The following is a 10,449-nucleotide window of genomic DNA, read 5'->3' on the forward strand; positions in this document are numbered from 1 at the left end:
TCCCCTGAGAAAGCACCCAGCTCAGCCAATATTGTGTAATTCATATTTTCATAAAATGGGACTGTTCCAAGTCAGAGGCATAATTGGGTACATAGTGTACCAGTTCCTGTAATTCAGAATTGCTAGGTCCTCCAATATATCTTTATAGTGCAACTACTGGTTATGCAGAACCAAGTCTGTCTCTTGAAAGGGACTAGACCGAGGCAGCCTACAAGAGTAAAGCATGGCCAAGAAAAAACCGCGTTTTGTGGAAAATATAGACAATATTTTAGCTACAACTCAAACAAAGGAGAATGAGGAGCTGCTGTTTACATTCAGAGGAGTGCTATATCCAAAACGCCTTTGTAGTCTTGAGACCTTTGAAGCAGTGGCAGCCATGGAAGCGAGAAAGGACGATAGGCTGATTGTTGCTTATCCAAAATGCGGTGAGTATCCAGCTTTTAATGGAATTAAAGAGGAATGGATTGGGTTACCAATTGCTATCTGATCACATACGATTCATATGTTTATTTTCCCCATGTAACCTGGATTTACAGTTTCCATGTTTTGTTGTGCTTTTCATAAACGGGGATTTTGAATGCAAAACCTACAAACCTGAGCAGCTGACTCCACAATGAACAATAAGCTGTCTTGTGGAAATGCCGTCAAATAAAGTTTGAACACGGAAACCAGTGTTTATTTGATACCCAAAATGAACTGAAATGGGTCCCAGGTGAATACATTTTGGGGTGCCTGGATTCAGACCTCACTCAGTGGCTGAGCACCCCACAACAGCCATGAGAAACAATTCAAGGCCCTCTGTTATGTGGAGAGGAGATGTGTGCCTCATAAGTCCTTGGTTACAACCCATCCTCCATGTGGCTCAGTGAGGCTTCTGAAATGGAAAAGATAGTCTCTTCCAAAGCCAGGCAGCATGTTACCATCAGCAGGTAGGGAGGAGGCTGGGGCAAGGCTGGGCTGGGGCCAAGTGGGGAGGAAGCTGTCTCACATAAGAAGAGGGAATAAAAGACTGCAGTCTCCAGGGCCAGCCAAGGGGCTTGCATGGTGGCAACAGCCATTTAATCTGGATTTATCATTTCCATGTTTTATTGTGCTTATCAGAAATGGTAAATGGGGATTTTGGGTGCCGTTGAAAACCTACATGCATGAGCACCTGCGTCCACAATGAATAAGCTGTCATTTGGAAGTACCTTCTGTTGCAATTTGACAAACAAACCTTGCATGGTGTCTATGGCTTTGTTGTGACACTTGGTGTGGTCTTGTGACCCACCTGCGGGTCCCAACCCTCTGGTTGAAAATCTGTGATTTAAGTTGACTGGCATACATGAACATAACTTTGCATCTGGTTGCGTAACTTACACTCCAGCAAACCATATATGTCTTAATTGCTTTTATGTTGTAGGTACTAACTGGATGCTCAAAATAGTAAATGACATGATAGCTGTGATTCCAAGTTACAAGGACTTACCACCACTAGAAAACTGCCCAATACTTGAATTTGGACCGCCCACAAAACTTCAGGTTGGCATGATTTCCAAGTTACTCTAGCAAATGATCAGTGCTTACATGTGCCACACAGAAGGTGGACACTTTACAGATATTACATGTGATTGTGTAGCATACATAAGAGATAGAGTTAGATTTGTTGAACACTGAAGCCGATTTTTGATAAACACAGAAAATATACTTCAGTTATATCAAATTTTAATATACCTCTTTTCATTAAAAATCAACTTACAAATGGAAAGCAAAATAGAATATGCATGTCATCCTATGTTCCTCAGAGGACATAACCATTTACTTGATGGAGGTGCTTCTCAAAAACAGTGAATGATCCCTGATATCTGTACTTTCTGCATTTCATTTCCCCCTGACACCGCTATTTACAGCCATGCCACTCAAGCCTGTATACTGTAAATATAATTGCAACTCAGGATAACAATGTATCTGAATCTCATGCTAAAATCTGTTAGTTTTTAAGGTGTGATGGGGAATAATTTTTGGGGGGGGGGATGTGGGTGGCGCTGTGGTCTAAACCACAGAGCCTAGGACTTGCCCATCAGAAGGTTGGCGGTTCGAATCCCCACAACGGGGTGAGCTCCCGTTGCTCGGTCCCTGCTCCTGCCAACCTAGCAGTTCAAAAGCATGTCAAAGTGCAAGTAGATAAATAGGTACCCCTCTGGCGGGAAGATAAACGGCGTTTCCATGCGCTGCTCTGGTTCGCCAGAAGCGGCTTAGTCATGCTGACCACATGACCCGGAAGCTGTACGCTGGGCTCCCTCAGCCACCAAAGTGAGATGAGCGCCGCAACCCCAGAGTTGGTCACGACTGGACCTAATGATCAAAGGTCCCTTTACCTTTTTAGGGAAGTTTTTAATGTTTGATGTTTTATTGTGTTTTTAATATTCTGTTGGGAGCCACCCAGTGTGGCTGGGGAAACCCAGCTAGATGGGCCGGGTATAAATAAATGATGATGATGAGTCATCATTTTTGCTGCGAAAGGCTAACCCGGCTATTCCACTGGAAATCCTTGCTACTAGTATTCCTGTGCTTCCATGATGGGGGGAGATGACTTTAATAAGTTTATGAGGTAAATTGGGGGTAGGAGTGAGTATTTAGAATCATAGATTTGTATAATTGTAGTAGTAGTACTCCTACTCCCAACCCATTGTTTACTTCGTTGTTTTCTATTTTAATCATGTAACTCAAAGTACTAATCCCCCACCCCCAATTATATGAATCAATAAAAAGGAGAAAATAACAACTTCCCTAGATCCTGAAATGACAACAACAGATCAACATTCCTTTAATTCTCATTCCAGGAGCTGGGAAAGCAGCCTTCTCCGCGCATTATTTCTACACATCTCCATTATGATAACATTCCCAAATCTTTTATTGAGAAAAAGGTGAAGGTAAGTGATTAGGCTCCTATGAGATATTGAAGGAGTCTCCTAAAACCTGTGTGAGAGGCTCTCTCCCAGAGCCCAGCAAGCAGGAATGAGAGCAAAACAGCTCTCTGCCTTGCATGGGGGCCAATGGCCTGCTTGATGCTCCAGCCCAGGAAGGTTTGGGGTGTTTACACATTTCTGGGGTTCTGGGGTTCTGGGGTTGTTGTGGCTACACAAGATTTCAGCTTCACATGCAATTCTCGGAACCTAACCCCTGCGCAAGTTGCTAGTCAACTGTAGTTCATATCACCGGATGACATAACTTGCTTTAAGCAACAAAATCTAATATCTTTCTTTTTAAATAGATGCTGGTCTTATTCCGAAATCCCAAAGATGCTGCTGTATCCTATTACCATTTTTACAACAAAAACCCTATTCTTCCAGATGTTGGTTCTTGGGATGATTTTTTCCCAAAGTTCATGAATGGCGAAGGTATATCATATTAGAAGTTCTCACTTTCTGTATTTCTGAAACTTCCCACAAAGTATTTGTGTACAATGTCTTTTCAGATGAAAGGGAAACGGGTTTCAAATGAGCAGGGCTCTTGATTGCCCACACTCGATGTTTCTTTTACCCAGACTTGCATCATCAGTTGATAATGAGATTGTGTTGTTATTATTATTATTTATTAGATTATAATAAAAAACCTTCGTCACAAGGTTTTAGGACGGTTCATATTATATAAAAAAATGGAATCTTACAGTGGCACAGAGGGCTATTGCCTACCACAAAGGAGGAACCTAATTAATTTGAAGGAGTTTTAGAGCTCAGACTGATTTCCCCCTCCCCCCATGTTCCTAATTTCAGATTAGTAAACGCTGAACATACTTATGCAGGATTTTCCCCATGACATCAGGACTTCTGCAGCAATCATATCATTTGTTTTAAGAGCTTAACAAATGGCAAATTCTAAATAGTCACAACCACCTTTGTTTTGTCCATTTCAAGAGATACACGCACATTGGTCTCAATAACTGGACAACTTAAATATAGTCAACAACCTCAGCAAGCAAAACTCTGGCTGCACTTGCCCTCTTCTGCATATATAATATCCCTTTTCTTGAGACATTTTATACCAACCCTTTAGTATAATAGGTATAGATGACCCTCGTGTCCCTTTCCAAATCTACAATTGCATGGTTCAATCATAAGAATGAATATTACAGTGGTACCTCAGGTTAAGTACTTAATTCGTTCCGGAGGTCCGTTTTTAACCTGAAACTGTTCTTAACCTGAAGCACCACTTTAGCTAATGGAGCCTCCCGCTACTGCCGCGCCGCTGGAGAACGATTTCTGTTCTCATCCTGAAGCAAAGTTCTTAACCCGAAGTACTATTTCTGTGTTAGCGGAGTCTGTAACCTGAAGCGTATGTAACCTGAAGCGTATGTAACCTGAGGTACCACTGTATGTTCATTTATATGAGCAGCAACAGTTTTAAAAAGCCTTGCAGACAGGCCACATATGATAAAAGACATTCGCCTCGCCCTTCTTTCTATTCCCTTGGTGGCCCAGGCACCTACAAAGTTCAGTGGCAGCATCATACTCAGAAGGTTCCAGAAGGTTAATCCTCAGCACCTCCAGGTTCGCTTGTGGCAGTGGCGTAGCGTGGGTTGTCAGCACCCGGGGGCAAGGCAAGTAATTTGCACCCCCTAACCCGTGGATTTGCGCCCCCTAACCCGTGGATTTGTGCCCCCTAACCCTAACCCCCAGATGTTGCGCCCGGTGCGGCCGGCCCCCTCTGCACCCCCCACGCTACGCCACTGGCTTGTGGAAGAGCCCGTCCGAAACCCTGCCAATTCACGGCCAGTCATAAATGCCAAAGTGAATTTAGGCCTCCTTTCTGATGATTTGTGTACAGATTTTACATGTTTGCATTTTATTTCAGTTTGCTGGAAATCCTACTTTGACTATATCCTTGCTTGGGACAAACATGTGGATGACGAAAATGTCATGATCATCACATATGAAGAGCTGAAAGAAGTGAGCATTCTTAGAAACTGAGATAATGATTTCACTTTTCTTCTGTTATGGCTACTATTAAGTATGAGTATTTTATTCTATGTGTATATTTCTCTTTTGTTAGCAGGTTTGGATATTTAAATGTCTTAAAATATTTTTTTAAAAAAATATGGTCCTGCAGTTCATTAAATACTAAGCACACCACTATGCCAGTGTGATTAAGTTTTGTGGTGTAAACTCTTTCAAGAGTACATATTCATAGGTTTGCACTTAATTTATTTGTGGTTTTTTATAGTTTATTTGGGACTTTGAATAACTAAGTTTATTTTTTAATTAAAAGGAATATGGCTGGTTGAATATATGACACATTGGAAATGGAAAAGATCAGTAGCAGATATTTGAAAAAAAATGCTTTTCAAGAATCTAAGTTACAGAAGCAAATAGAAAATTAAATGATGGTACCTTTGCTGTGACAATTATTTCAGTGTTTCCTTTCACACTTATTTTGCTAATATCAGATGCACCTCTTTAGGAAGCTATAGCACATACATTTATGAATATATTTATTTAGCTGTTTAGCCTGCCCAATTATTGAGTCTTAGGGCAGATTCTAACTTAGAAATCTACCTTTGTGCCAAATATATTGATGAAATCATAACTAACTTTACTGTTATTTTCCAGAATCTTCACGAAGGAGTGAAGCGAATAGCTGAATTTTATGAGCTACCTCTGTCTGATGAAATGATTAAATCTGTTGCGGAGAACTCTACCTTCCAAGCAATGAGCAGTAAATCTGAAGAAACACATGGTCGGTTTGCTCCTGTCCTTTTCAGGAAAGGTATCGATTTTATGCCACTCGTTTACACTGAATTCTCTTTCTTCCAGTACCACAAGCGCCCTCTAGGGGTGCCGTTTATGGAGTGGGGCGGGACAACTAAACATTATATTTTGTCAATACAGTGGTACCTCGGGTTACATACGCTTCAGGTTACATACGCTTCAGGTTACCGCTAACCCAGAAATATTACCTCAGGTTAAGAACTTTGCTTCAGGATGAGAACAGAAATTGTGTTCCGGCGGTGCGGCAGCAGCAGGAGGCCCCATTAGCTGAAGTGGTGCTTCAGGTTAAGAACAGTTTCAGGTTAAGAACGGACCTCCAGAACAAATTAAGTACTTAACCCGAGGTACCACTGTATCTTGAAAAAGTTTTGCTCCATTTCCCTCTTCCTCACTCCCATCCCACATATAGAACCAAAGTTCAAAAACACTGAGAACCCCTATATAGCCTCTGTAAGACCATTCTGCAATAATTAGAACAAGGAAGTCTTCTGGTCCAGAAGAGTTTGCACATGTCATATTTTCAATAGGCCAAATTAATCTGCAAAAGTAGAAGTTACTTGTGCTGTGACATCACAGTTTTCTGCATTCTCTCCTACCAATGATATCCAACTATGTAGAGTAAGAGGCATAAAAACCATGAGCCCAGGGCAACTCATGTTTTATTATGTCAATAATCAAACAAGACAGCTAAAACTCTGACTAGTGGTCTAGGTGATCTGGGAGTTGGTGGTCCTATTGAACATGAAAGTTTCTAGGTGGACAAGCATAGGACTGCACAGTGGGATAGTTGGAATTCAGTGGGGCTTATTTGCAAGTAGGTTGGGATAGAAATAATGCCTAAGTGCTCTAACTGTAAACCAATTAGCCACAGTATAAATTACTCCAATACTTTGGCCACCTCATGAGAAGAGGAGACTCCCTGGAAAAGACCCTGATGTTGGGAAAGATGGAGGACAGAAGGAGAAGGGGACGACAGAGGATGGGATGGTTGGATAGTGTTCTCGAAGCTAGCAGCATGAGTTTGACCAAGCTGCGGGAGGCAGTGGAAGACAGGAGTGCCTGGCCTGCTCTGGTCCATGGGGTCACGAAGAGTTGGACACAACTAAATGACTAAACAACAACAACAAATAATAAATTACTTCACTGTGTAATTTAAATAACAGTAATATTTACAATACTACCACATCACGTTTCTTTAACCAGAACCATTTTGACAGGGATAAGCTTCCAGTTTTGTTTATCTTTTTCAATGGTTTCAGACAACAGAATATTTCCACAGATCAAGGCAAGCTTCTCTACTCTTTCTCGTGTTTGCATTCTTCTTGATTGGTGTCAAACTCCCCCCCCAAAAAAACAAAGAATAGTTTTTTTTTACCTGCTGCAAAGATAAGAGACATCGGCAGCAGGTGAGATGGTTTGAGAGTTCTACAAGTTTACAATATACTGAAATTATAATTATGTTAAATTCTCTTATATAGCTACTAGAAGAGTAGCCAGTGCATTACAAGGAAGTTAGAATGATATTTTTAAAATTTTGCCTTTTAACATTTTAGCCATCATGCTAAGATAATATATTTTATGGGTGTGTGTGTGTGTGTGTGTGTGTGCTTCTTTTAATTCCCGAAAACCCCTTAGGCTTCTCTTGGGAGGAAAGCTATGTTTGTTTAATAATAATACAGCTGTATCTCAAAAGTCAAACAGAATCCATTCTGGAAATCTGTTCGACTTCCGAAACAGCCGACTTCCAAAGCGCAGCTTCTATTTGGCTGCAGGAAGATCCTGCAGCCAATCAGAAGATCCTGCAGCCAATCAGAAGATCCTGCAGCCAATTGGAAGCCACGGAAGCCCTGTTGGACATTTGGCTTCCCAAAGAATGTTCGAAAACTGGAGCACCAACTTCCGGTTTTCGATCATCCAGGAGCCAAAACATACAAGTTCTGGGGTGTTTGAGAACCGAGGTACGACTGTAATAATGATGATGATGTTAAAAAAAACAGAAATATTTGAAAAAGAAAACCTTGCAACTGCACACACATGCACACATATGCCCCTCAAATGTTTCTCTCCACTCACTCTTCACATTCCAAACAGCCCATTCTGATGCATGCTAGTAATGCTCTTCCTTGCTTACTCCCAAGAAAGGGTGCATAGGGTTGCAGGATGAGAAGCATGACAGTACACCCTTCTGCTTTAACATTCCAAAACCATAAATCTGATCTGTGAACCTCTATATAGGAAGAAATATATACAGTGGTACCTTGGGTTAAGTACTTAATTCTTTCCGGAGGTCCGTTCTTAACTGAAACTGTTCTTAACCTGAAGCACCACTTTAGCTAATGGGGCCTTCCACTGCCGCCGCGCCACTGGAGCAAGATTTCTATTCTTATCCTGAAGCAAAGTTCTTAACCCGAGGTACTATTTCTGGGTTAGCGGAGTCTGTAACCTGAAGCGTATGTAACCCAAGGTACCACTGTAGTGAGATTCATTTTTCATTGTTTCTCAATAGGTGCTGTGGGTGACTGGAAGACTTTGTTTACTGAAGCTCAGAGCCGGGAAATGGATGCAAAATTTGAAGAGTGCTTAGCAGGAACTAAACTGGGTGCAAAGCTAAAATATGACCAATATTGTAAATTTTAAACCTTTGGATTTGGAGGTTAATATCTGAAGCCTTTTGATTAAGAATAAAATGATATTTAAGTGCTAGATACATCTATGCACAGAAAATTTTTACAAATGCTCTCAGTCTTTTTTGCTTTAAAAATATTGTAATCAAATCCTTAACATACTAAATGGGAAGAGCATGAAGACCTGCTATGAAATATATTTGGGGCGATTTTCCCCCATAGAAAGCGCCCTGCTGAGCCCCGCAAATATTATGTAATTTACATTTCCAGAAAATGGGGCTTTTCCAAGTCAGAGGCAAATGAGAACAAAGTTTGCAAACTCTCAGAGGTAAATGAGAGCATAGCGTGCGAGTGTTTGTGATTCAGAATTGCTTCATCTTCTGCTATATACCTTGTGCAACTTCTGGTCACACAGAAGCAAATCTGCCTTTTAAAAGGGGTTGTGACAAGACTGAGGCAGCCAACAAGATGGCCAAGAAAAAGTCAAGACTTGTGGAAAAATTAGAGAATCTTTTAGCTACGATTCAAGTGGAGGAGAATGAGGAGCTTCTGTTTACTTACAGTCTTTTTTGCTTTAAAATCAAGTAATCAAATTCTTAACATACTAAATGGAAAGAGCATGAAGATCTGCTATGAAATAATTCTGAGGCGGTGATCTCTTCTTTAATGGTTATGTCCTACTTCAGAAGATATGCTGTACTTGTTTTACCTTCTCAATCATATTGGAGCCAACCCCCCTCCCCGTCCCATTTTGGTATATGCAGTCTATGCCAATAACACTGACTCACCTTGCACCAATGTTGCAAAGATGACGGAGGTACTCTCTGCAACATGCTTTATAAGCACCTATAATACCTAATATTTACTAATTTCAACAAAACATCTGTCCTCAAAGACAGTGATCCTAGTCCCACATCTCACAACTGTCCACATGCACACCATACATTTAAAGCACATGGCTCCCCCAAAGAATCCTGGAAGCTATGGTTTACACCCCCACCGCACTACAATTCCCAACACCCTTAACAAACTGGAATTCCCAGGATTCTTGGGGAAACCATGTGCTTTAAATGTATGGGCTGGATGTAGAATCGCAGGTGCATTTAATTCTCACAGCAACTGGCAAAGGCGTAACTCCTGATAGAAGCTTACCAGGCAGTGCATGAGGGTCCTGAATGTTTGAATGGTCTTCACAGTAAATGTAGAAAGCTACCATGGCAAAGAATGGCAGGTGTGGGGAATCGTTGACCCTCCAGATGTTGCTCCCACCATCCCTAGCCATTGGCTGTGCTTGCAGCAACATCTGAAAAGACAAACATTCCCCACACCTGAAGTAAAGGCAGATTAAGCCACCTAATGCCATAGGCGGCGTCGCAACGGGGGGGGGGCGTGCCCTGGGTGCCATGTCTGGGGGGGGGGGTGTCAAGTAGGAACCCTGCGGTGGTGCGAGTAGCCATCGCACAGCCACAGCCGCATGTGGAAGATCCTCCGTTTGTGGCTGCAGCCGCGAGCAGAGGATCCTGGTGCTGGCGGCAAATCGCTATGTACAGCATATGTGCAGCGTTGCATGCATGCGCTGTATGTAACATGCGCTGTAGGTAGAGGTTTGCCGCCCCGGGTGTCACGACGCCTTTGTTCGACCCTGGGCATGCTGCTGAGATGGAAGACGGCTAGGATCCCTAACGCCATCACTCAAGCCAGTTTCGGCAAAACATCCATCCATTCATTTCTATGCCGCTTCATAATTCTAAGAAGAAGAAATCTCCAAGAGGTTTACAGCCCATATCAAACCATCAAAGAAAGCAATGCAAAATAAAACACTGCAGAGGAAAGTCAAGTTAGAAAGCATGCATTCAAAGCAACATAATTAAAAGAAGACATCACCATAACCGTTGCAAAATAACACTTTATGAAAGGGAGTCAGATAAAGTTGGAAGACGAATGATTCAGTCAGGTATGCCCCCCCAAGCCTCTGAACCAGAACCCCTTTTGAGGCGCAGTTAAAAAAACAACCGGGGGGGGGGGGGACTCCGCTAGTGACCAAGCTGGGTGGTGAAGATACCAGGCCGGAAACTCCA

General features: G+C 42.1%; 1 protein-coding gene across 1 annotated transcript; it reads left to right on the forward strand.

The window, feature by feature from the left end:
* Positions 1 to 125: 125 nt before the first annotated feature.
* On the forward strand, positions 126 to 8,481 carry LOC310673649 (sulfotransferase 6B1-like). The gene is made up of 7 exons (XM_083432256.1): positions 126 to 425; positions 1,403 to 1,521; positions 2,823 to 2,912; positions 3,254 to 3,380; positions 4,834 to 4,928; positions 5,589 to 5,745; positions 8,254 to 8,481. The coding sequence occupies exons 1-7, from the start codon at positions 224 to 226 to the stop codon at positions 8,382 to 8,384; spliced, it is 921 nt and encodes a 306-aa protein (XP_083288382.1). The 5' UTR covers positions 126 to 223; the 3' UTR covers positions 8,385 to 8,481.
* The last annotated feature ends 1,968 nt before the right edge of the window (positions 8,482 to 10,449 follow it).

The sequence above is a fragment of the Podarcis tiliguerta genome (genome assembly GCF_965153285.1).
Source record: "Podarcis tiliguerta genome assembly, chromosome: 3".
Classification (NCBI taxonomy): domain Eukaryota; kingdom Metazoa; phylum Chordata; class Lepidosauria; order Squamata; family Lacertidae; genus Podarcis; species Podarcis tiliguerta.

What these genes read in the sequence shown, in the direction of transcription:
- LOC310673649 (XM_083432256.1), top strand. Translation starts at nt 224, where the DNA reads ATGGCCAAGAAAAAACCGCGTTTTGTGGAAAATATAGACAATATTTTA. An exon ending in AAAGTTCATGAATGGCGAAG is followed by an intron (nt 3,381 to 4,833) that starts GTATATCATATT and finishes ATTTTATTTCAG; the next exon opens with TTTGCTGGAAATCCTACTTT. An exon ending in TCCTGTCCTTTTCAGGAAAG is followed by an intron (nt 5,746 to 8,253) that starts GTATCGATTTTA and finishes GTTTCTCAATAG; the next exon opens with GTGCTGTGGGTGACTGGAAG.